The sequence below is a fragment of the Anas platyrhynchos genome, chromosome 2 (genome assembly GCF_047663525.1).
Source record: "Anas platyrhynchos isolate ZD024472 breed Pekin duck chromosome 2, IASCAAS_PekinDuck_T2T, whole genome shotgun sequence".
Lineage (NCBI taxonomy): Eukaryota > Metazoa > Chordata > Aves > Anseriformes > Anatidae > Anas > Anas platyrhynchos.
In genome coordinates this window covers 142,400,466-142,426,800 of record NC_092588.1, presented here as the reverse complement: position 1 = coordinate 142,426,800, position 26,335 = coordinate 142,400,466, and the positions used below count along the sequence as shown (strand labels likewise).

General features: G+C 40.8%; 2 protein-coding genes across 18 annotated transcripts in view; one reads left to right on the top strand and one right to left on the bottom strand.

Moving 5' to 3' along the window:
- ABI1 (abl interactor 1) overlaps window positions 1-2,314 on the top strand; it is a 76,667-nt gene extending 74,353 nt beyond the window's left edge. For all 16 annotated transcript variants that reach the window (XM_027450600.3, XM_027450595.3, XM_027450601.3 and 13 more), the window contains one exon: window positions 1,426-2,314. In XM_027450600.3, the coding sequence (XP_027306401.1) occupies window positions 1,426-1,601 (176 nt within the window). In that variant the 3' untranslated portion in view covers window positions 1,602-2,314. The remainder of the gene's footprint in view (window positions 1-1,425) is intronic.
- A 1,366-nt stretch (window positions 2,315-3,680) lies between these two features.
- PDSS1 (decaprenyl diphosphate synthase subunit 1) lies at window positions 3,681-26,205 on the bottom strand. 2 transcript variants are annotated; one of them, XM_038173760.2, is made up of 11 exons: window positions 26,065-26,205; window positions 24,438-24,502; window positions 23,411-23,534; window positions 22,928-23,058; window positions 15,699-15,840; window positions 14,820-14,931; window positions 14,622-14,731; window positions 7,937-8,017; window positions 7,649-7,762; window positions 4,877-4,957; window positions 3,681-4,128 (listed from the first exon to the last, which is right to left on the bottom strand). In XM_038173760.2, exons 1-11 carry the CDS (start codon window positions 26,203-26,205, stop codon window positions 3,988-3,990), a joined length of 1,242 nt encoding a protein of 413 aa, XP_038029688.1. In that variant the 3' UTR covers window positions 3,681-3,987. The 2 variants fall into 2 exon arrangements, with proteins under 2 accessions (XP_038029688.1, XP_021131141.1); XM_021275466.4 differs by lacking the exons at window positions 22,928-23,058; window positions 23,411-23,534; window positions 24,438-24,502; window positions 26,065-26,205 and adding an exon at window positions 17,339-17,436.
- Between the last annotated feature and the right edge of the window lie 130 nt (window positions 26,206-26,335).

The following is a 26,335-nucleotide window of genomic DNA, read 5'->3' as shown; positions in this document are numbered from 1 at the left end:
ACCTCAGGATTGCTGGGCAATCATCTAGAAAGTGTTGCAGAAATGCCAGGAAGTCTCAGTCCTGTCAAACCAGAGAGCTGGCCAGAGTGGATCAGTGGACGTTTTGCTCTGAAATGTAGTGAGGCTTCCATGGGGACTTGCAGTGAGCCTAGATCAGCAGACTGTAACTATGCTGAGACACAAACTCCTGCAGTAAATGCTTCATCCCATGAATAGCTGAGGTGCTGATTTCGTGCCTGTAGAGCTGTCTGTGTTAGGACAGTGCCCAGTTTGTCAACAGCAGTGTGACAAGCTTTCTCAGGACCTGGCTAGCACTGCAGGGCGTATGGAAGGGGACGTCTGCGATACCTGTCACGGCAGCAGCCACAGAGCTGCTCTGCTCCACCTTCCCTGCTGGCTGTGCTCCGTGTAGGGCATCCTCATGGGGTGAAAATAACTGACACGCTGCATCGTTACTTGCTAGGCATTAAGGCATTGGGTTTCTGAAAAGATTTTGTTTCTGATAAGATTATTTTACCTACATATAATATAGTAGGTTCTTGGAATCTGTACAGCCGACTGCATAAATTCATACCAACTGTTTTAGAGGGTGCGGCTGTGCTGTCCACAGCTTGTGTATTCGTGGTGGTATTCTTTAATTCCAGTGCTAGAGGTGGCGACATTGCCTTTCCTTAGGGAGATCTCTGCTTTGTTAGTTGCCACAGTAAGCGGGAGGTTGGTAAGAGCAATGCGTTTACCAGGCAGGTACCATTATATAGCGGATGTTGCTGTAAATTCACTTGCACTTTTTTCCTGCAGTAACTTCAGTACTTGCGCTCATTGCAGCCCTTTAGAAGAAATGCCAAAACTTCCCATCACATAGAAACTCTGTAGAAAAAGACAGGAAATCATTCACTTCTGTAGAGGGGCCTTAAGCAGCTCTGTTTACAAAATCAGGCATTGCAGCACTCACTGCATAGTTGCAGGGGCCATTGTGTAAAAATTCTTCCTATAGGTCCCTTTTTATAGAGTGGTGGGGTTTTTTTTAGGCTTTCCTAGTCAAGAGATCCCCGTGCAGGGATCTGTATGCTCTTGAGGTACTCTGACCAGAAATTACTGCCACCTTAGTGGACCACCTATTTCATAGTTTTAAATTTAAGAGTCCGTGTGCACTCTTCTGCTGGGCCCCAGCCAACTGCACCTCTCCACACCAGAAAGTTTACCGAGTATCCAGTGCAGTCACCGCCCACTTACTGGTAGCCAGTACTGCAAGAAAAGGGAAACGTCACTTTGTGTACTGGATGTTGATCAGGAAAACCCTGTGAATTCAGAATGGAAAGCCCCAGCATGGCAAACTGGTCTTTTCAAAATACAATTGTACTTCAAAAGAATTTCCGACTGGCGCTGTTGGCGTGATGCTAAACTTTTCCTCTGTTCACTCCGCAGTTGTTGCTATATATGACTATACAAAGGACAAAGACGATGAGCTGTCGTTTATGGAGGGTGCAATCATTTATGTGATAAAGAAGAACGATGACGGCTGGTATGAAGGAGTTTGCAATCGAGTAACTGGCTTGTTTCCTGGGAATTACGTCGAATCAATCATGCACTATGCCGATTAAAATCCTTTGCTTTTCAAAGTTGGGTCTTGTATTCAGTCATACCATGATTATTTACAAGGGGTAACTAAAAGCTAACAGAATTGTCTTAATATACTTTCAGAAAATGTGCCCATTTCTTCAGGCCATACTGTTTTAATGGTATGATTGAATGTCCATCTCTCTAAGTCTCTGGAGACGGTATGTCTTAACCTGATGGCAATTTGTAAAACAAGCAACTGTCTATAACTGGTTATACTTATTTACTTATGCATTGTTAATTTTATGACCAGCCTAAATATTCTGGGGAAGTAGGGTATAATATTTAATGAACCATGATTCAGATTGTGCCATTACATTTTTCAGTACAGCATGGTAACTAACACTACGTTAGACTAACATATTAAAATCTGGATGAGAAGTTTAATGTTAGTGCTGGTCATATTACTTTTTGTTTAGACTCTTTGCTCATTCTTGAACTATATTTGTTTAAAGCATGCATACAAACTTATGTATTGAAATATACTTTTTTAAAAATCCAAGATGCTTCCAATTGTTGTAATCTTTACCTGGAGTATTCTCACTAAAGTCTATTATAATGAGTTGTTTGGGTCTAAGGTGTCCATGTGAATCAAAAAATGGGTGGTCTTATGTATGTGTAATTTGTACCCAAGTTTTTTTAATAAGTAAATTTACATTATGACTTTTTCCATTCATAAATATATAAGTGAACCAAAGGTCTTGTCCATTACTTTGTTGGTTGGCTTGGCAAAGAAGTTTGGAATGCTAACGTAGCAAAACCATGGCTGTGTTATCCCAGGCAATGTACTAAAAAGCAAATGTTTGTAACATGACTTTATCACTGACAGAGGGCAAATAAATTAGATATGAAACCTGAATTACACATTATACAAACTCCTAAAAGTTCTTTTCTTCCAAAATAAATTTTAGCAAGGATTCTTGGTTGAATCTAGTTACCAAGATGCAGTAATTTGGACATTATCTGTGACTGACATTTCTCAGTAGAAAGTGTATCTGGACTTGGTTGCGTGCCCAGCTGAGCAGAGAGGGAGGCTGCTCTCAAGATGTGACACAGGGGAAACAACCACAACAGGATGTGGCTTCCTTTAACAGCGAATGGAGCAAGGCACTTAGCCCTTTGCATTAAGAGCTAACAAGCAGAGGTGGTTAGAGGTGAGACTTCTCTGGTCTACAAATTCTTTGGCTGAAATAACCTGGAAAAGGAATGTGGTAGTACCGGTTAGTTACTGCCATAGGAATGTGTCTGGGACTTCAAAGCAGTCTTGTAGGGGGAGGGGACTGAATAGACTCCATAGATGCGTGATGGGAGATGATGGAGTTGAAGCTTTGACTGGCCATTGACTCATTCATTTTGGAGTGAGTTAGAAATACCAAGCCTTTTATTAACTACTGGCAAGTTAACAACTGACAACGTACCTTTGTATCATAGAATAGAATCATAGAGGGCATTGGGTTGGAAGGGACCTTAAATAGCATCAAATTCCAACCCCCGGCCATGGGCAGGGACACCTCCCACTAGGCCTCATCCAGCCTGGCCTTGAGCACCTCCAGGGATGGGGCAGCCACAGCTTCTCTGGGCAGCCTGGGCCAGGGCCTCACCACCCTCTGAGTGAAGAATTTCCTCCTGACATCTGATGTAAATCTCCCCTCTTTTAGTTTAAAGCCATTCCCATCACCACACCGCCTGACACAAAGTCCCTCCCCAGCTTCCCTTCCTCTCCAGGCTGAACAACCCCAATGCCTTCAGCCTGTCCATGTAGGAGAGGTGCTCCAGTCCCTTGATCATCCTCATGGCCCTCCTCTGAACTCCATGTCCTTCTTGTGCTGCAGGCCCCAGAGCTGAACACAGTACTCCAGGCAGGGAGGCTCATGAAATAAATATAACCTATTAATGTCTACATATAGTTTGTTATTCTAAAACTTTCACATACATAAACTACAGAAGTACCTGGAAATCTAACAGCCAGGAAAGCATTCAAACCACCTATTTTCATGGATGTTTTAACACTAGCCACATGCATGTTCTATTTATTGTTGTGAATGAATGAAATTTGGAGCCACTTCAGTTTCCATACACTGATTTGTTTTTATTCTCATTTGTGGCCTCCGTGCATCAACATGTAAACATCTTTCCCAACCCCACAATTAATAGCCCCCCACTAAAACTTGTACAGCACAATCTGTATGGTTTCCTACAATAAAACACTTTAATTTTATATTTTTAGAAAAAAAAGTAGAACTTCCCCCCCCAAAAAAAAGCTTCTTAAAAAAATAATTTTTGGTAGCCTGTGTTGGAAGCAGGTAACTTTTGAAGTAAATTTAGGCACAGTCTGGTAAGTAGCTGCCAGAACGAGTGGAAGGAGTTCTCTCACTTATCTCGCATGAGTACCATTTCTGTCAGTTGGATGAGGGCTTCTCTTTCAGGGGATGGTCGCAGCTTGCTGATCTCTCTTGTAGCTTCATGGCAGTAGCGCTGGGCGAGGTAGGTCGTTTGCTGCACACCATCACTCTTATGTTGGAAGACAGTACAACAGAACGGGTAACTGATCAGCCCCCTTTTGCCTCTTGGCAGATACAGTGGGCAGTTTTAAAGTCAGTAAGTACCCTGAACACCTACCTATACGCTGAAGGGGAAAAGGATTCATTTTATACCCGCTGAATCCTACATCTCTTCCCCAAAGCTCTGAAATACTAAAACTCATCCATGCTAAACTTAATTATATTTATAAAACAACACTGCTATTACTAAGATATGATTCAGTAGGACTAGAAACTAATTGATCAACCCCTCCCCATTCTACCCAAAATAAAGGCATGCAACAAAAATTCACAAACATGCTATGCTGACTAAATATGTACTAATTCTGCACAGACAATTATTCACTCTTTTCACATCAGAGTCAATTAAAACTGGAGTGCGTGCTTCAGTTGCGAGAATTAGTTGCTGCTTTCATCAGTTGTTGGACGCACGAACTCTTCAACTGAAGGAACTGAGTTTATGCATAAGCTTTTTGTTTTTATTATGGAGATTTAATGCTATTTGAAGGGGAAAAAGCTATTAAATCCAGTAACCAGAAACTTTTAAAACAGTGCCAGTAAGGCAATTGTAGAGTACTAACTTGGTACTGCACACAGCTTGTTACTTAATATATATTTGAAAAATGCAACCCTGCCGTTTTACTTCAGAGGCAATGAATTTCATACCGACTTCAGTGGGAACAGCACTTTGGGAATGAAGTAGTTGGTACCAGTCCTACCTGCAACACGTATTTCCGAGCACGTTCAACATCTCCTGGTTTACTGAATCGTCTCATTATCATTGCATTCATTTCTGGAAACTAAGCACAAAGTGAGAAGTTTTTTTTGTACTGCTTATGAGTTGTTCTCCATGTAGCTGCTGGCTATGCTGAGGTGAAAAAGAAACTGAGGTAGAGCCTCCTTTCCCTGCCGTTGTTGTTACTACAGATACCAGTAAACACAGTTACACTGCAGTACGCTCATAAACAATGATCTGCTTTCCCTGCACACACACCTTTGGGCCTGAAACCACAGATCTACAAACTTCTTGTTGGCGAACAAACATGCAACATTCCTCTTTGTTGTGACATTTCTCTATTAGTCAGAGGTAGTCATCTTAGCAGATAGGTTTAAAAGTTTACTGGTGACTCATACCTGGCTTTCTTTAGATTCTAGCTTTCTTCCCGTGTAATGACAAGTTAATTGCGATGCTCATATTATTCATATTTACAATGATACACGAGGTACATGCTTTCATGTTTTACATTTAAGCTCCAAAGAATATAAAAATACCCAAACCTGTAATGAAAAGCTATTTTTAACAGTTGTACAGATTTAAAGGGTAGTATGTAAGCATTTGATAGCAATGCTAATAATAAACATAAACCCTCATTCTTCAGCTGTACTAGTTAAAGAGTAACTTTAGAATTAGCATGCAGTAGTATAATTCTTAAAAAACAATCAGGATTTTTTTTTATAATGTGAATGAGCTTAAAATACAAAGCAAAGAGGCCTTACGTCAAGCTAAACAATTTTGGTTAAAGGCCACTCAATATTTCAATGCAAAAAAAGATGTCTTTTAGAGGAAGGGTAGAGGACAAGAAGAAAAGGCTATCACTTAAGATCCAGACAACATTAAAAACTGAAGTATGGTTGTCAGGAAGAAAATATGGGGATTACCAGATAAGTTAAAGGGTATGTAGGATAGCAGTAATATTAATTCTGAGACATAAGACAGACTATAACTAACAATTACATTTTGGACTATCTTCAAGTCCTTGGCTCAGGACCTTTTATTCTCAGATAAAAATAGATGAAACATCTTTTAGTAGCAACACAGATAAGCATTTGTTGAAGCTCCAGATTTTTTTTTAGCACTTCTACTTTGTTTATATATCATTTAAGTCTGTAGTGCTGTTCTTCCAGTTCCTTGAAAATGGCAGGAAATGTTCAGCTAAGAAGTCTTACATTTAATGCAAGATGATCAGGTTACCTTTCAATGAAAGATTGAATGGGAAGCTTCCACTTCTTATCTATCAAATACAAATGACTAAAAGTATTTAAAAGTGACTTATGAAGTTCAAGTAAGATTTTTAAAATAAAATTGATGTTTTTGTTTTGTTGCATTTCCATATTATTATTTATCTTATCAAACTAACTAAACGAATAGGGGGTTGTTCCAAGTCAGAGACAAACAACCAACCCAAATACATGAATAAAATAATAGTTCTAATTATAAAAAAATGGAATATTCAACATTCACAAGTCAGTTAGTGTCACCTTTTCTCTGCCAAACCCTGTTCAGTCTTTGTGCTATGTCCTCCTATCTCCCTTCAGGTATCTTAAAATGCATCCTCTTTCAGTACCTGGCTCTCATTGTTCCTTTAGACAACTCCAGTTGTTGATGACTAACAACGTCCTGCTGTGCATCAACAAATTCTGAAATAATGATTCAAGAACAAGTTCACAACCCCCCCCAGACTAGCCTGTGGGGAGGAACTCAGAACTTGGAGGAGGCTGTTCTCAGCATGCATCAGTCTGCATGCTTAAGTGGCTGATAATCTTCACTTTCTTGTCTTTTGTGAGATGCATGTCCCTGTGAGTGCCCAAAGGAAGAGGAAACAAACATGCATATATTCCAGCCTCCCCCGGGCTCTTTCTGTTAAGAAAGAGATGTAACTGTTATAAAATTTTTGATGTTGTTTTTAATTATTTTGAACTTTTCCCATCTCAAGCACTGAGCAATTCCAATGAGAGAACAGACTAGAGCCCTCACTTGAACTAGCTGTGCCAGTTTTCATATCATGAAGTTTAGCCAGAAGGATGGCTTTGCAAGTCCCAAATCTTTCCTCAGGTGAACTTGAGCAAGGTGCATTAAACTTTCCATTTTAAGGATTAGTAGAAGCTTGAATGCTTCTGTTGGTGCTGCTAGCACTTCTGTTTACTTTGCACTACTCCAAATCATTCTCAAGCCACTAAAAATCATGACCATCTTTTAAGCTTATTTATGATACTCCTTTCTCTTATCCAAACTACTGTTATATTTACCTCTGGTAGCACAACTGTAAAGAAGGGAAAGCTTTCCATATTTTTAACTGGTTAAGGCTTGGACCCAAAATGGATACAAAGCCTAGACCTTGGCAAAAGGGGTACATAGTGAGAGCCTAGGGAGAACATGTCTCCAGAAAGAACATGAGAAAGCAGCCAATTAGGAATAACCTGCAGAAAGCACGTAGAATTTCTGAATTTTTGCAAAGGCTGGCATTTGGGGCAGCAAAAGATTAATGCTTCTCTTGATAAAAGGGCCTAATGGTAAAAGGGGTTGTGGAGGAAGGTGCTTGTCAATCTGAAAAAACATGTGTGTGCACTCTACATCCAGCTGATCCTGAACGCACTGATTTTTCACATGTGCCCCAGCTGCAGGCTTGATGTGTTCAAGCTAGACTTCTGTGTGGCTGTCAGGAGCAGCATGTGGCTTTTGGTTTGGGAGAGACGTGTCCCTTTTGACCTACCTGCCGACAAGCAAACAAGACAGGGCCTGTGGCTAATCCAAGCTTGAGATCCGCTGCCGCTGGTTTGCCTAGACGGTCAGCACATGATGTAAAATCCAGCACGTCGTCTATTAGCTGGAAGAAGATAAACATACAGGTTAATTTAAGGCAGGGTTCTTTTTGGTTTCTTAAAACTAGATACAGAATAATCCTTGTTAAAATTTATAGAAAGAATGAAGACAACCCACTTTGATTTCTAAGGCAACTGGGGAAGAGTTTAGATTCCTTTTAGTTGAATAAAAGCACTACCTGAAAAGCTATGCCAACATTTTTTCCGTACTGGTATGCAATCTCATGAACTTTGGGATCAGGGCAGCCTAGAATTGAAACCTGGAAAGAAAAACAAAACGAATTAATAGAGAGCTTTAGTTAGCATCCCCTTCTAGTCTCTGACCAGAGGTGCAATGCTGCAAGCACAGGCAGCAGGAATCTGGGAAAGGATTAAAAGCTGAGTCAGGCACACATTCTTGCTTATCTCTTGGATACACAACAAATAGCCAGGCTCATTGGAAAACAAGGCTGAACAGCAGCGCAGTATGAGAAATATATGCACCTCTGGAAAGATATTAGCGTTATTAAATATTAATCAGCTGGAAATTATAATGCAAGGATGGAGGGAAGGAATACAAATGCATTGCATGTGCAGGCTAGTAGTCATATACAGTCCGGAGACAAGAGAAATTAAATTTATTATGTACCTAAATCAGCGAGGGGATAATTAGAGGTCAGATAAGAGATAAATGGACATTACATGCCTCATAGAAGATCCACAAAATTGGAAGTGATGCACCCAATACAGAAGGGAATTGAGATAAGGAAAATTATGTTTAAGGTGATGTTAACTGTCTAAAGCTGAATTGCTCGGGAAGACAACTGATAAGTTTTCAGACAGAAGTATCAAGGGATAATTAGTGGCAAAGAAAAAGAGATAGTGAATGAAAAAAGCACACCAAGCTAGACAAAAGTATCACTAAACTAAACATTTTGAGTACAGACACAGGAATTGACTACTTGAGAGACAAGATTTTGCTGAATAAACTCCATAAAGCTAAAATAAAGGATGCTGAGTAAGATCAGAGAATTAATATCTTGCCCTAAAGTAAGGGCACTTACACTTTTGCACTTACATATTGATTATACACTTTGCAAAAGGAGGTTGGTTACATTTAAAGACTCAGTTTTATTTCAGCCTTCAATAAAGCAATCAGGAATAGGGGACAGAAATCCATCCAAGTCTACTGTGACTAGCGGAAGGAGCGAGGGTACATTTTATTTAATGTCAGACTAAAAATACATGCTAGGAGAGCCATGCAACATAAAAATAAGTACATAAAAAATCATCTTTAAAAAGAGTATGTAAGGTAGGATCACTAAAAATACAAAAAGCAAAAAAAGCAAACAACCTAAAAGCAAGCCCAAGAGTAGCTTTGAAGGTGAATACAAAGATGTAAATACAAACAGTGTTAGATTCTGAAGGATATACCCTAATATGATGCAATCTGTGTTAAAATTAGAGATTACTTCAGGCATCAGTGCATTTTGTAACTAAGCACCTATCATAACTTCCTATCATAACCTTTTTGAATAGGTAACAGTTAAAACCCAGGGGTCTGGATCCCTTAGTCATTAACATCTTGTGTTTCCCAATTTTAGGAGGGCAGCATGACAGGGAAACGATGCTAGGTGTGTCTGTTCATATGAAATCCCGAAGGCCATTATAACAATGAACTTCAAATATAAGGTGTTTAAATACAAGTTACTAAGGACTATCCAAATAGAATATCCTGCCCTTCTATCCTCCTTTTGATGCCTGTCTCTTAAATAGCAGTATTTGCCCCAAAGAGCTAACAGCATCTGCTGCTGCACAACGCCCAGCACACTTTTGGTTGCTTCTGTAATACCAGTAAAGATCAGCAAGGCAGGGTGAGTGCACCTACCCTGTTCCAATGAAACCTTTACCTATCGCTGCATTTAATGGGAAGAATTAAAACACGGAATTCAGTAGGACAGTTTCTAAATGACAAGATCGTGGTTGATGGCAAAAGGTCAGAGCGAGGACAACTTGGTAGATGGAGAGGGGAAATGCCATGTACAGAGCAGAGCTTTCTCATTTAACCTGAAAGGTCAGAGCAGAGCAATCCCTGTAGGGAGACAGCTTTCTGGGGACAGTGTCATTACCTATATAATTACAGTATGCGTACATTTAAAAAACATAAGCATGGGTTATAGAATGTCTTTACAAGAACAAAATTTATCGATGTAAAAATGAATTCTTGCATCTTCGCAAGAGAAGAGCATCGTAACTCCTTTTCAAGTTATGAACATTCCTGAGAACCAACAAAATCAAACAAATCCAGCAGATTTATACACCTATTGTTCCTCAGGTGAGCTACTCTCTTACCACGACCACATCATAAAACTGCAACATGACTGGGGCTCATCTACCAAGGAGATCCTTCAGGAACCGATTTCTGAAATTGCTCTTGTGGATTATTGCCCCCACATGGCCACTCACTGGGATGCAGGCAGGCTCGTCCCAGTCAGCCTGCCTCTCTGCAGCGACGGAATGGAAACTGAAGCCATGCTGGGATAATAGCATGCATTTACACATAAAGAACAGTGTAACAATATAAATAAATTGTATGTGCTTAAATGATAAAGCTCACCCTCTGAGAGTATCCTATAGTTCCCAAGGTATGACTGGTTGATTACAAATTTAATCTTGCCAGAATCCAGCTATGTCTCTAGTAAATCCTGATGAGAAAACCCTAATACTAAGTGGAACGAATTCTTTAGAAAGGTTCTTTAAATTCAGGAAAGCAAGCCAATCTGCTTAGTATTATTTCAAACACGCTTTTTAAAACTAAAAAAATAAATAAAATAATAATTGTTTCTGATCTTTTATGTTACATGGGAGCCTATAAACTAATCATGCCTCTCTACTGATTTTTCACATCCATAAAATATCCTCCATCAGCTCTGGATACATCCTGCTCTCTTATCATGGGAGAATACAGCAGCTGGTGTTTAAAGCATTTGCACACCAGTGACTTGTAGGCCCAATAGAAAAACCCACTGTGGGGCAGAAATACGCTTGTATAAATAGTACAAGAGATGTTTGCCCTCAAACTCCCTCTCCAAGGCTGCTGGCCTTGGAAAGGAAGAGGCTCTGAAATCTTCCCCTCTGCCTACTCTCCAGCCTCTCTTCCATGCCCCTTCTCCAGAAGCAGTCAGAAGCAGTCAGGATCCTGCTGTCTCAGTTGTGGCTCATCCAGCACTGGTTCCAGATGGCACTGTCTTCTATCCAGTGGGATCACAGGATAGTTTGGGTTGAAAGGGGCCTCTGAAGGTTATTTGGTCAAGTCATCTGCTCAAAGCTTACTGCACAGTCAGAACAGGCTGCTCAGGGCTGTGTCCAGTTGAGTTCTGAACACCTCCAAGAATGGAGACCCCACACCCTGTATGGGCAACATGGTTCAGTGTATGACCAACCTCACGGAGAAGTTTTTCTTAACAGTAAATTTAATTCTTTCATGTAACTACTCCTTTCACTGTGCACCTCCATCTTCTCCTACACCTTCTCATTACACAGCTGGAGGCAGCAGGAGGATTCCCCCTTAGCTTTCTCTACTCCAGACTAGAGCCAGCTCTTGGACCGTTGTGTGCTCCAGCCACCTACCATCATGGTTGGCCCTTCGCTGAACTCACTCAACAAAACAAATGTTTGCCTTGTATGAGGGAACCAGCCTTGGGCACACCACTGCCAGTGAGGTATCACAAGCTGGATAGAGGAAAACCCACAGCCCTTGACACACGAGCTGTGCTGCTAGTGATGCCGCCCTGTATGTGCTTAGCCCTCGCTGCTACCTTATCCTCCAGCCTCCTCAAACCCTTTTTTGTAGCTACTCTTGGGAGGGGGGTTATGAAGGCCTCCCTGAGAGAGGAAGATATCTACCCAGCAGCAGCCTGCCCACACAGCAGATGACTCTCTTGCAGAGTTTGCATTTTCATACATTTTACCTGTTCAAGTAATTCCTATTTTATTTAACTCATGTATTGTCATAACGTGTTAGCCAGGTACTTCATGAAGAATTGAACTTTTACAGAAGTGAAGGTTACCTGCCTGAATATCTGTAATCCTTTTGTGGGAATCTTTTCTACAGTAAGCAGTTTATGAAGAAGAAACAGCGCCAGAGGAACTACTGTATTATGTAAGAAGCAAGGAAAGCTATTGCCTGACCCTCTGATGCCACTGATACTGCTAGCCTACATCTGTCATTGGCCTTCATTGTAGTCTGCATGCCTAGTTTGAGGGTGGGGCACAGATCAATTTTGGTGGTGCTGTTCCAGCTTCTAATATTTCAGACGTCACAGCAGTTCCATACCCTGCTATGTTTTTCTCAGGTGGAGCTCTGTGCACACGTGAAACCATGAACTTGTTAAGCTCACAGGCAGATCCAGAGCTGCAGGCTATTCTTTTTCTTCAGTCCCTAAGGCAGACCTTCCATCTCCAGCCTCGTCTTGCTCACAGAGGCTGCGTGCTCTCTCCCTATCAGGGAAATCAAGAATCTCTAATGCAACTTTACACAGATCTCAAAACAAGCATGATTAATCCCTCTTCTGAGAGTATGTTATGCAAATTCTAAATAGCTTTCCCGGGGTTAGGAATTCACATTACAGTAAGATTAAAAAAAGACAGAAAGAGAACCTGCTAAGCTTATTTTGCTATCTCCAGCTTGACTGATGACAGACGGAAATTCCACTTCAGCTTTATTGTTTCTTAAGTCTTGAACCAACGTCACCTGCAATGGTTCTCTGAAATAAGGCCTTTCATAAATAAGTAACTAAGGCTTCAGTGACCCTCCGGGCCATCTGCCACCATCTACTTTTGCACTGTATTACTTTCACTGCAACTTCGGTGACGTTCTCCAATTTAAAACTATTCTAGAAATAAACTGTGGTCTGGGATGACTAATATCTTCAAGAGACTGTTCTGTCCATTACAGAAAAATAATTGCTATCTTAAGGGACTTTTGATTCAAACGCAGACATGCTTTGGAGATACAGAAAATATCGAATGCAGTGAACATACCTACTAGTGTTGATAGACAAGCTATTGCCTTGTTCAGACATTTTATGAGGCATACTCTACTCCCCCTTCTCAGCGTAGAGTTCTAAGATGCCTCCTGATCTACTTTCACATTTTTATTTTAGTGAATACTTGTATCTCACTTCAGCACTGAAAACGTCTTCTCCAGTCATTAACAGGAACTGAACTGCACCTAATGGCACACCGGCCTGGTTACAACTGATGTTTTGTAAACCAGTGATCTCTCTCCTTAGCTTTGTGCCTGAGAATCAGATGTGAATACTCTTTATTCTCCAGCTGATTTTCCTTTCAAGCAAGAATTGATGATCCTACCGATCATCTTCAATACTGAGAACAGAATTCCCTTCTGATTTCATCCTTCTCCTCAAGTAGTCAAGAATATCGAAGTGAGGGAAAAAGGAAAACAAACAAACAAACAATCCAAACCACAAAAACAAACTTTTCACTGATAAAAGTATCAGTAGAGTTCCCCAATCCATGAAACAGAAGGAGATATGCTGATACATGAGGAGACACATCATTGATACTTGGGCAGTGAGCATGGTTTTGCTTTAAGGACAGGCCTCTCCCTTGCTTTAATTTCTAACACAAATTCTACTTCATACGAAATCCCAGAAATTCAGCACTGGAACAACTCAGAACAACTACTTGAAGAACAGCAGCCAAACACACATCCTTCCTATTCATGAGCATCACAGCTACAATGTGGAGGTAACCGCTTAAGTCCTTAACTCTTCTGTGAGTTATGAAAAGGAAAAAAAAATCACTTACTACTCCTTACTACTCCAACTACCCACTAATATAAAAGAAGAATTGCAAAGGGAAATTCTTGCCTGGGCCATACTGCCATTAATATGTGCAATACAGAATATTTAAGCTCTCTCCTCCAGCTGGAAGAATTTATATAATGAAAGATATATAAAGACATCTTTATACATAAGATAGCATCCCAACAGTTTGTCTTTCACTCTGCATGAGTCCTCTTAATAAAAGCAATGCACACTTGCTGTTTATTGTATAAAACTACCAGTTTTCTGAGAACAAAGGATGAAGATGAGCACTAGCATATGTTTTTAATCTAATTCCCTTAGAAATCCCTCTTGCTATGGCATACACCATCTGTACCTCCTTCAGGAAAAGGAAAAGAAAAAGTAAATGTTACAATTTTTTGGATAAGCCTGTTGTCTACCTTCTCTATTTTCTGCACTGACTGAAGTTTTTTTTAATAAGGACATTGTCTAGAATGAGATCTTTCTGTAAGGAATTAACAGAACTTAATGACAGGTAGGGTTTGATATAGCAAGATGTTAAAAAAAAAATAAACAACAAAAAAAAATAACATCAGACAAACCAAGAAGCACATACTTCTGTTGTTTGAGAATGTAAAGCAGAGTATATGCAAGCAGTTGTTTCCTCCTACTGTTATCATTTAAGGTCTCATTCTACACCAGTGAGTGGGACCAGACGTCAAAGATGTCTTAAAATCAAATTACAGGCTTGAGAATTCTCAACTGACATTAAAAAACACTGTCTCAAACTTGCAGAATTTCATAAATTTGAGGTTACTGTTGTGAACCTTGTTCTGATGCAAGTGAGGAGAACAATAAATCTCTTTATAAATATAAAACAGGAAAAAATGAAAACCAATATTGGAGGCTACACAGCTGAATTGAGATAAAATTCACAATCTCAAACCCATTCTGGCAGAACACCAATTAAAGGGTTTACTTTGGAGGGCCTCCAGAGGAAGCAGAAATAATTAGGAGTTTAGCTGTGAAGCTTACAGTATGGTATGTTAACGTTAGAAGAGACAGACGTACATACTGCTTTACAACTGTTTGCTATAAGACTCGCAGTCTTCTTAAAAGTCTTCTCGAGGTAGTGAGCAAATCTCTCGTTCTCATTTTCCTTGGAACCCAGCTGGAGGAATTCACCTAAAAATGTGCACAGATAGGAGTTTTTATTTGTGGGTTTACTGCTTCGGCAAACAAGTCTTAGGATAAAAATAGAAAAAGACCTTACCACGCACCAGATCTTCAATCACCTGAGTTAGAACAGAGATGATAGTAGTGTTTCCAATTCGTGCTAAAGCTAGGGAAGCAGCTGACAGGATGAAATCACCAGCTAGAACAGCCTACGAACAAAACAGAAAAATATACCTTTTAAGTCTTTTCCTGTAAGTGTTAGTAAAGACAATACCATTTCCTTTATTTGGCAGGTCTACTCACATCACATCATTTTCCTATATAAAGTATAAATTCCTCACTGTAATAGAGAGAAAACAGAAGATGGTTGAATATTAAAATAGGCACCATTTCTGAATCCCTATCTTATAGTGCTGTTTAGACTTTTCCATATGAGCAGCATCCTCCCTCTATGCAATATTGGAATCTGTTTGCCTGTGAACTTTAAAACACTGCCTCTCCATTTGATTGTTCTGTCACATCACCTCTAAATTGCCTCGGTAAGTTCTGACGTACCAGCAATTTACTTGTTTCCTTGCATTTGCTCATTAAGACTCTCCATAAAGAAATGCCTCTCTCAAAAAATCCTCATGCTGAATTAAAACCTTTTTGCATTTATTACTGAAACAGGCTAACCTACTGCGTTCTGGATGAGGTACAAGAACAAAGCATTCCAGCAGCACCACATGGGGAAGCTGAGAGCATTAAGAATCACACTGCAATTATACCTTCTTGAATGCTTCCAAAGTTCAGTAAGAAGACATCCATTTGTTTTACCTACAGTCCACAAGCACTGCTTCAAAATTCTGGAATATCCCAAGACTATGCCTAAGCATAGTAAAACTGTGCCCCAGCAGAGTAACATGACAAACCCTCCCTAGGTATTTCTGCTTTTCCAGAACTCAATGGCAAGCCTTGCACATGACGAAAAACTCACCTTCCTCTCTCCCCAGATTTGGTTGACTGTCATTTTGCCTCGACGAGAATTTGCATCATCGATAACATCATCATGTACTAGGCTAGCTGTGTGGATCATCTCTGCAATTATGGCCACAGAGCGTTGGCTTGCTTGCACCTCCCTAAAATAAAAAAACAAGAACTGTTATTTAATTAAATACATTTTGTGTTGCGGTACACCAGCAGAAATCTCTGTGAAAACCAAACAGTATTTCACTGAAAACAGCTCTTGCAGCTTTTCCATGGTCTGAACCCCATCTTTCAAACCTGAAATTAGCAAGACGAGAGAGAAGTAAGATCATGTTAGTACAGTGAGCACCGTGGGATATTTCCATCCTTATTAGGCCTATTTCTGCCTTGCTGCGTTATTAGTACTGTGAAACTCCTGAGTTACTAACTCTAATCCCTCTAAATCCAGACTGCAATAAATAGCACAGCATTAAGGATGCTTCATTCCAAGCAGAGAGAAATCTGGAAAAGGGCACAGAAAAGTAGTTTTGTAGAGGAGTTTGAAGTTTTCCTTACCTCTGTGCTGCTCTACCTGTAAGATGCAGCGTCACAAACTCCCCAGACCTTGCTAACTCTACTAACCAGCAAGCTGGAGAAGTCAGCAGACAAAGAAAACCTGTATTCAACATTTGAAAACATAACTCGTGGATCTTATCCTTTACCTTATCTGATTATCTTAAGACTTCAGAGGTTCCTCAAAAGCCCAAGGAATTAACTGGAATTATACTGCAATCACTTTAGGGCTGTAAACACTAACTACCTAACACTTAATGAAATTCAGCCTTTGGGAAGATCTAACACTGATGATTCAACCCTCCCTAGTTCACACCTACATTATTTTTTTAAACTAGACCAAAAAAAGGTAAGGGAAGAACATAAAACCAATTATCTAGGGATCCAGGCTGGCAAAATGAATAATAAAAAAAAAAGCCATCCTAGCTCAGAAAAAAAGACCATCTACCCTAGTACCCTATTGCAACTGCCTCATTCTAGTATTTATCTTTTTCTACCTGTTTTCATCAAGAGTTGCATGCAGGATCCCAGAAATGTCTATCCCAGTCAGCCCTGCCTTATAGCTGTAACCAACCCACATGAATGAGGGAAAAAAATAAAATAAAAATAAAATAAGATTACTTTTGACATATAGATACCTTACTTCTGGTGTACAGGTAACACAGCAAATCATACTATTTTCCATCAGAGCGGAAAAAGAACTGAGAAAAAGAACTCAGAGAAAGCAGAAGATAATTATTTCAGCTCAGCTGAATGAAATTTAAAATCTTGCATTGCCTGGTCTATTAAAATCTAGTGATTAATCACAAAATGAAAGAACATCTTGCAGTCTGCTGACATAACACAGTGTTCTGACACCTACCTCTATGCAGAAGTATGCATTGCTGTCAGTGGGAGTTCTACATCCTGAACAATAGCAGGATGTGTGGCTCACAGGCTGTGAAAATGTGGCTTTTGAAAAACACAAGAATAAGAGCTGGAAACCTTCCTGGCTGTTTGAAGGTAAGTTTTACTGTGGACTAGTAATTTAGTCAAATGCTAGTTCAGTGTAAGTAGTTTTCATAAAACAACCTATTGTTACTAAGTAGGAGAACTTACCTTCAAACAACTGTAAAGGTCTCCAGCCTCTTTCATGCACTGGTCTCCTTTTGGGGACTCCCTTTTTCATTAATTATGTCAGCAGACTGGACTTCCTGCTGGGAAGTAGCAGTAAATGGCAACACTCACAGACACACCAAAATCTTTCAGTAGTATGAAGGCAGCACAAGGACAGACTTCTCAAAAGCAGGTTTTGAGAAGTTCTGTTTCACAGTGCAGTTCATCTGTGACAATGACCAAAAATGGCATAGGAGAGCTCACAGTTCATGTGTCTGGCTGCTGGGATGTTATATCAAATGGGGTAATTTAACCTGAACATTTTTTTTTTAATGTTACTCTTCCTGGAAAGTCTCCAGCAACGTTCTTCCCATCTCTGGCAAGAAAGTTTGCAAGGAGTTCTCTACAAACATCTTGTGAGAAAAATTCTGAATCGAAGCATGCCTATTTTAGGGAAAACACACAAGAAACAGGATCCTTTTCATTCCCTGCCACTTTTCATTCTGCTTCGCCTGAAAAACAAGAGCAAAAAGTAGCAGCAGTAACTCAAGTCAATAGATAACTGGATCACCACAAGTTCATTTAGGGAAATTATGCCATTTTTAGGTCATTCTCAGACACCCCAAGATGATATATATTTACAAAAATATTCTATGTAACTGTCACCTTGTCTTTTTAAAAAAGAGTATACTGCATGTTTAAGTCCTTGACAATGTTTGATTTTTCACGAGGACCCCCTGCTTGATTTTATAAGCTTTTATAGACACAGCATATCCCAGGGTCTTTGCTGTAACAAAACTTGTTTCAAATGCACTGAACAAGACCAAGGCTGATCTTACAGGAGAACCAACCAACCAACCCAACCTTTTTCCTCCAAAAGAACACAAAACAATATTTACAGACACAACCAAGAGCTTTGCAATGAGCTTGTCAGTAAGCAAACATTGCCAGTTAAAAGACAGGAAACCTGCAAAACAGCTTGCAAAATTTGTGGTATGACCACACTCCTCAGAGTGCATTCTTGGTGTTAAGTCCATGCGGCTGAAAGGAATGAACAGTTCAGAAACATGGTCTGAGACACAGAAGGGCACTGCAAACTAAGGGAAGCGTAGAGAAGTGATGTATTAACCAGGAGCAAATTACAGAACAGCTGAAATACAATGTACAGTACAGGCATCTGACAACTGTGGTTTGGAGGAGGGACATAAAAAAGGGCTAAGGTTGCTGGCAGGTCGTCATGGATTAGGAAATACTCTGTAGTTTAGCTAGGTCATTATATTTAAGTATTTATCTCACCATTCTGATGATTTATTTCCCTTATTTCCCTCCCTAAATCTTTTGTGCTCACTATTTTCTCTACTGAGATGTCTTTGTACTTCTTTGACCTTCTCTTTGTTTGTCTCTCTCATTTTGGTTGTGGAAATAGACATAAAAACTCCCATTTACAAACACCTCTGGAGAATATACCCGAAACAGAAATAGAGACCCAGTCAGGCTAATTCTGTGAAATTCTGCACACAGGCGTTGAGTGAAGAAATGACAGAGGATGTGTGAAATTGAGGGCTTGCATGATCTCTTTACAACAATTCTCACTCTCACACGAAGATAAATTGTTAAGTTGTTAAACAAAACACATTGCACAAGGGGCATAAGGACTCAGGCAGGGATGGACTTTTGGCACTTGGATCTTCAAGAGGAAAAAAAGTCATACCAGCACAGAACAATTTGAATGCTTTGGACAATTTTTGATAATATTTCGGATTCTTTATGTCCTTATGCAACTGTCATTTTCCTTATAATGAATACAACTAAGTGACCTTACTCTACAAAGACAGCTATTCTAAATAGCTGCCTTCATCAAATCTAAACACAAGAGATTGAGCCACCCAATCTGGAAGCAGTGCTACCTGGGTATCCCCCTCCTATCCTGAGACTCTTAAGACGTCTCAGCTATTCTTACATTCCAAGGGGCTCTGGGAAAAGTCTGCAGACTGCCTCAAAAGATCGGGATCTACACCCTTACAAAGTTATGCCCTGTTATTTTAACAACCAAACAAGGAAGAGTATTACCTTTTCTGCTAGTATTGCACACAAAGGAAAACAAAACAAAAATAAACAAAATGAAACAAACCAAAACACACACAAAACCAGACAAAAAAACATGCAAAAGCATGCTGGACCCAGCAAATTCTGTGACAGTTGAGAAGGGCAGTACGATGAGGCAGAAATTCAACAGCAGTAACACAAGCCCTAGAGGCAGAATTAAAAAAAAAAATAATAAAAATGCTAGGGATGAACAGCACAGGAAATTGCTCACCCCACAAGTCTACAGATGTTCTGGCCAGTGTATTTGAGTACATGTGTGGGAACCGAAGTGAAACAAGACTGAGAAGAGAATCAATATAAACTGAGCAAAAGAATGATAAAATGCTTTAAGGGAAGCAACAAGTTCAAAGAGGGGAAACATCTCAAAAAAAGAAAGCCCACAATAATAATAAAAAACATCGGGAGAGGCAGAATGGGAAGGAAGGGTTGTTTTCTTCCCCCCTTAGGTCTACAGCAGAGTAGCAGAGTGACAAATACACAGTGTTCTCTTCTCTACATGTACATTTTCCCTCACGAACAGTAAAAAGTTGGAAGAACAATTTGTCACCTGGAAACCACAATCCTCTAAGAAGCAACAATAATGAGACTACAATCAGTGTGAACTGGAGGTATACATTTATATAAATCAGGCGTTAACACACAGCCTGCTTCAAGAAACTTGAAAGCAAAGAAAAAAAATACATATGGAATTTCATCAATCCTCAGTAACCAGGTATGCAAAATAAGACAGTATATTCTTTGGCGTGGCCTACCCAATCCTAAAAAGGCACTGGTCATCATGCATGAACCCAAAGCAGAATATTGAAGACTTGCATAAACATACTTGAATTTCAATTCCCATTACAGACTTTGAGAAAAGTGTCACGAAGCAAAAAGGAAGGTAAATACCCTGGGATTTCATTATCTTCTTTTGTTAAAACATCTCTGTTCTCCCCCCTCAGAATTTCATTCTAAAAAAAAAAACCATGACAGATGATGACTCAGTCTGTCCTTGTACAAGGAACACTCAAATTAATGAGGAGACTTTCAAACACCAAGCATAGTTTGGAGGTGCTGACAAAAACTGCAACAGATGTACAAAAGCTGTCAAATGACATGGGTATCCGTAAATCGGAGTGTTCGTGCTGAGGGTTGGCTATTTGCCTTAGTTTTATGCAACACTCAAACTCTGAGATCACACTTCCTCACCAGCATGGGTCGGGTCTCAAAACTGGTCCCAACTCTTTCAGTTCAGCATAATGCATGGACAGTAGTACCTCCATGAGCATCTGCATGTCAAAAGGCAGCAAATACGCTCTGAGAAAATAAAGGCAAATTCAGTTCTTTCTATGGCTACTTCTTCCCTTTGATTCACTGCTCACATGTGATGTTGTATGATTCCTTACATCAATTCTGGGCTTCTTGGTATTGCATGTGCACTTACGTTAATTTTGTTCATAAGCATCTCATGCTGCACATTAGAATGAGATAAAACTGTATTTTTCATTATTCTGACTAGGAGGATCTTCTAAAACCTCACTGTTCCGTTGCTAAAAGTCTCCTAAATTTCTACCCTGAATTTGTATTTACTCTCTTATCAACACTGTACATTATCTTTGTGGTTCTTTTACCCTGATGGGCTGCTAAACTCTACCACAACCACTCTCTCAGACCCCCTCCCTAAAGAAAAAGGGGGTGCTGTTCCCTGGCTTGGCTCTGGCCAGCGGTGGGTCCCTTTTGGAGCTGGCTCTGACGTGGGTGGGCTCTGGGGTGGGCAGCTGCTGACCACCCCTGCAGCCCCCGGCTACTGAACCCTTGCCACATAAACCCAATGCAGTCTTAAATCTCTTGCTCTCCCATTCGTGATACATTTGTGGATCACAAGCCCTTCATTCTCCCTGATTAACCTTGCAGTCCATTCCTGAAGCTAGCTGCAGTTATCTTCTTTTGAGCACTTAAATCATGGATACTGACGATTTCACAAAGCTCAATACAATGGTATTGGTACTTCCTTAGCTGAACCAGATATTCTATGATTGATGCACAATATATGCAAGGATCACTTTCAGGTTTTTCACAGAGAAGATGGGTGCAAATCTCACTGCGGTTATGCCCTAATGGGGCACTCATGAGCCTCCAAGCTCAAGCAGAAAATTTTGTTTTATTGCTCTACCTTTCATTCCACCACAGATGTCCAGTCATCAAGAATAATTCTGTCACTGCAAAGTGCCATCACCACACTCATCCCAAGATCAGTCATAAAAATATTAAGCCAATCAGTGCTGTGACAAAGGACATCCCTGAGGACTTTCACAAATACTGTTCCTTTGGTTACCTCTAACACAATGACAAAGAGTGGTACTGTGTGGGTAACTGAATTAGGCTGCAGTGAAGTTCATTAATTCTTGACAATGTTCTCCTAGAACAAGATGAACTGGCACACACAGGACAAGACACTGCCAACTAGGTTTTTCTTTCTTCTTAGAAATTATATTCACATAGAAAGGGAAAAAATAGGATGTTGCTGGTATACAGGTCTTTGTGCCACATCAAGCCACAAAATATACGCTGTGCTCTGAGGTATAGAAATAAAGTTCAGCAAGGCACTAAGGAAAAAATGATGCTATGGCTGGGAAATCCCTTAAGACTGATACATTAACTAATAAAGAAGTCTAGAAACACTTCTGGCAAGGGACCAAAAATTTCATATTTGAAATTCTATATGAGGGAAGACTGGAAACATAATCGGAATGTGGAAAGCACTCCAGCCAACATCTTCCTTCAAAACGCAAACATAACTGATAGGAACATGTGGAAAGAAGCATTTGCAATCAGCCAGAGCAAGGGATGATAGAGATACAGGGGCAATATGATGTTCTACTCTATTAAAACTGCCTTCAAGAGACAAGTAACTTGAAGAACGTGAGGACTACAGCACCTCTAAGCTTAGAATCTTACATGAAGGCATAGAAATTTGCTCCTGGGGTGGGGGGGTGAAACCTCAGAATGTCTCACAGCTTTGAATATAATTATACCACCTGCTTCATGGCTTTTCTGTGTAATTACAGAAATGTTATGAAAGTCTCTTCTTGCAACATAGTTCTTACCTGTTCAAAGAATGTAATAGTTACAGGAATGGTTACAACTGAAAAATAGTTTTAGTTAAGTTTATAGAGTTTCCAGGATTAATACAAGTTCTAATAAAGCATTTATGTAAGAAGCTAGAGTTGTCTAAACCTCTTACAAATACCAGAATTTGGCAACATCATATACCAGTTCCAACTGCAGTATAGCCAACAATTTTACACGTTTTACACTACTCGTGAAACCAGTAGTTCTTTTCACACTGCTAAGTACAAAAATGCAGCTTCAAAACTGAATTTAAATTTGTGTTTTACCAAGGAACTTTTTATTTTCATAAGGTTACTAGATATATTTGTGGGGAACACAGGAATGACTAACTTCTAGTATGATACATGTCCATGTACCTAAAAGCAACAGACTCACCTGGAATTACTATGGTGAATGTTGCAAGCTCTTGCCATTAGCACCACAATCATTGGTCGAAAGGCCTTTCCTTTCCCATCAAAGTAATATTCACACATTTCCCTAAGTTCTGCTGTAGATACAAGTAATTCCTATAAGAAGGAAAAGAATATATCAGCATAAAAGTCACAACGCCAATCTGTTAGTGTAAGCAGTATGCACAGTATTCATTCCACCTAATGTAAGCTGAAGTTTTTTTCAAAATTACTTTTATTGTAACCTGAAACACGATTGATGTATTCCAGCAGTGTAAATCAGGATAAAACAAAAATTGTGTTCCGGTTCTACAAGATGTGTAGAAATTCTCTTTTTATCTTCACTTAGGATTCACACAGCTATTCATAAGCATGAAGAATATTCCTTCAATAACCATTCTCCAAAGCAAGGTTGCAATTAAAGTCAAAATCATTACAACATCCCAGGACAGGCAATAAAATCCCTTACCTTTTTAATATCTTCATAGAGATTCTTCAAGTCTTTTCTACCAAGTTGAAAAGGGTCTTGGTATTTTTCATCACTAACTGTCTTACTGCAGCTGCACATGTGGGATGTACTTGTATGATGAAACCTGGTGAGTGTTTTTCAAAAGAGTAACATCATTAAAAGTAAACTTTCCTCGATTCCCCAGACAAAAATGTTTCAAAGAGCATCTTCATCCTTCTCCTTTCCCCTCTTTCAAAATTTAGCCAAAAAAAATAAACACACGACATTAAAATACTGATTTTAGCCAGCTAATGAACAAGAACTGCAAAGCTACATATTGATGAACATAGACTTTTAGGAGCTGACAAAGCACAGCATTTAGAAAACGTATCAACCAAACCCCATGCTCACTCTTGTACTTGACTGATTACAGAAGTTTTTTGGGAAACAAACTACGCTGCTCTCAATGTATTCCTTTTTGAATATACCCTTGTCAATATAGTATACATTTTTATATGAAGCCTTCATCTTCCAGTAACACAATTTTTTTTTTTTTGCTTTCTTTCTTGTTCTGGGCCCTCCTAGAAAAATATTCCTGGTTTGGATTTGAAAATTCACCTTTACACACCCAGCTATATCAGATGGCCCTATCTACATTATAAATTAAAATCAATACTTCCAGGAAATATAACGATTCCATGATCAGCAATAAAAGGTCAAAGTTCTACCTGTATAAATCAAGGTGCATTAGGCTTAGGCCTTTTATATGCTTCCTGGAGTTGAAGTTTATACCTCTTATTATATCTCCTTTTTCAAAGTGAGTTTTATGGGTTCTCCTGGAGTACTCTTGTTTTGCCTGCTGCTCTCCAGAATGGAGGTCTTAGATTCCAGCTCCACACTGTAACAGTGGTCTACAATGAATTATCCAATGGCGTACTATAGCAAATAACCTTATTTTCAGTCTAAGCTTACAGCCCACATCTGTAACTACACACTTCACCCAGTAACTGTGTCTTTACCCATTGCACAACAGGAATCTCCAACTTACCGCCAAAATATATTACATAGTTTTGGAAATGACAACACTGAGCTTCTTTGTGCAAAGTGACACATCTGCACAAAATAAAAACAGGGTTAATTTAAAATACAGAATTTTAAACTGATGAAAATCTTGATTACAAAAGTATGACTCTTCATCGACATTGCTCCACTTCTCCCTTTTAACAACTCAGCAGCAAAGGCAGTCTCATAATCTCCTTCTGTATCACGTGAGGTGTGACTGCCAATGTGCACGTTAACTTCTGACTTACACCAACTCTTCTGTTCTAGCACGGTGAACTTTCACCCCTTTCAGCAAAGTGTATCAGTTCACTTCCAAGGAACAGCTCTAACAAAATCTTGCTTTTGCACTCACAAAAGGTGGCTTTCCAATGTTTCCCGCCTTGCAGATAAATCTAGATAACACCAGTCACAGAGCAAAGGGCAAAAGCTTTCTGTAAACTACTACACTAACACAACGTATCCTTTTTTTCTTCCCCTGCAGCAATTATAACTTGGCTCACTTCTTATTATAATTTACACCTGCTTATCTTGTTCCCTGTTAGATGTCAAGAACTTAACCTCCAATCCCAACGATCTCTCCAAAGATCTTTCCCTGGAGATGGAGACCAGGACCCTGGCAGAAGGCTTGGTCCCAGGTACATTGTTGCAACAGGGACAAGGTGAGAAGGGAACACTTCTTTTTGTGCTCCCGGCAACGCTGCCAAGACTTGCCCAGCCCTGCTGCTTTGTGTGCACACTGACTCAGGGGCCCAGTAAGGCTGACCCACCCTTGAAATCATTGCAATCTACACATCCACTGAACCGCCTCTCTCTCCTAAAGCCTGTTTAGAGACACGTGGAAAGACCTGGAGGTGAAGAGTGCCCTCAGCATGCTCCTCACACCTCCATAGCTCCTCTTACATGGCTTGAACTGTCTCTGCTTGTGCACAGGGAGAGCAACAAATGTACCACACACACCCCAGGGCACCCTTCTATCCTTCAAGTGTATGGGACAAAAAAAGAGCCAGGCAAGCAGAGCAGGAAGGAAGGAAGCAGATGAGGAGGAAAGCAATGAGCCCTAATTTATCAAGGACTTGCAATTCACTGGTGTCTGACTCCTGTATCCCAAAAAGGGAAGTGTGTCAGTCCCATGGCTGAGACCTCTGCAAGCCTGCTCCCCCATATCTCCCATTTTCTGTCAAAAAGCGGCAGAGTGTTTCCTCTTTAGAGGTCACAGCCGGACTCTCCCCATTACCATGCTGCCTCAGGCTGCCAGGGCCTGGCCAGCCATGAGGCTGGGCGCAACGCAGCCTTGGGGCAAGGCACTGAAGGAGCCGGCCCCGACCGCAACCCACACCGCTAATTACAGCCCTATCAACATAAATCGCCTCCTGGGCTCCCATTTCGAGAAGCACCCGCGATGTCCCTCACCACAGCAGCACCCCCGGCTCCAACAACCCCAAATCCCTCACTTCACCTTGCACCCGCAGCCCCCCATCCCCACGGGACCCCGCTCCGAGCCTCCCCCCAGCCCCCTGCCGCCCAGCCCCACCTCAGCCCTGCCGCCCCGCTGCTCCCCGCACCCCCAACCCCATTCATTGCCGGTGACCTCCAGGCGCCCCCCCGGCACTCACCGCCCCCCCGAGGGCCGGAGGCGAGGACCGGGAGCCGGGTCCCGGCACGGAGCCGTGAGGCGGCGGCAGCGGTGGCGGCGCCCGGCGGGCGGAGGCTCCGCACCTCCACCGCCACCACCACCCCCCCCAGCGCAAGGCCATGGCGTCCCCCAGCCCCGCCGCACCGGCGCCGCCTTCCCGGCCCCAGCCGCGACCCGGAGGCGGAAACCTCGACTCCGCCGCCACCCTCCGGCAGGGCGGCACGGAGGACGGACCGACAGACACATAGACA

Bases quoted from the DNA above. Each gene is read 5' to 3' on its own strand.
- PDSS1 (XM_038173760.2), bottom strand. From the start codon at position 26,205: ATGGCCTTGCGCTGGGGGGGGTGGTGGTGGCGGTGGAGGTGCGGAGCC. The intron at 8,018-14,621 runs GTATGTACGTCT...TTTTCTTTCCAG, and splicing joins TAGCAAACAGTTGTAAAGCA to GTTTCAATTCTAGGCTGCCC. The intron at 7,763-7,936 runs GTAGTGCTTTTA...ATCTTCTTCCAG, and splicing joins ATGTTGGCATAGCTTTTCAG to CTAATAGACGACGTGCTGGA.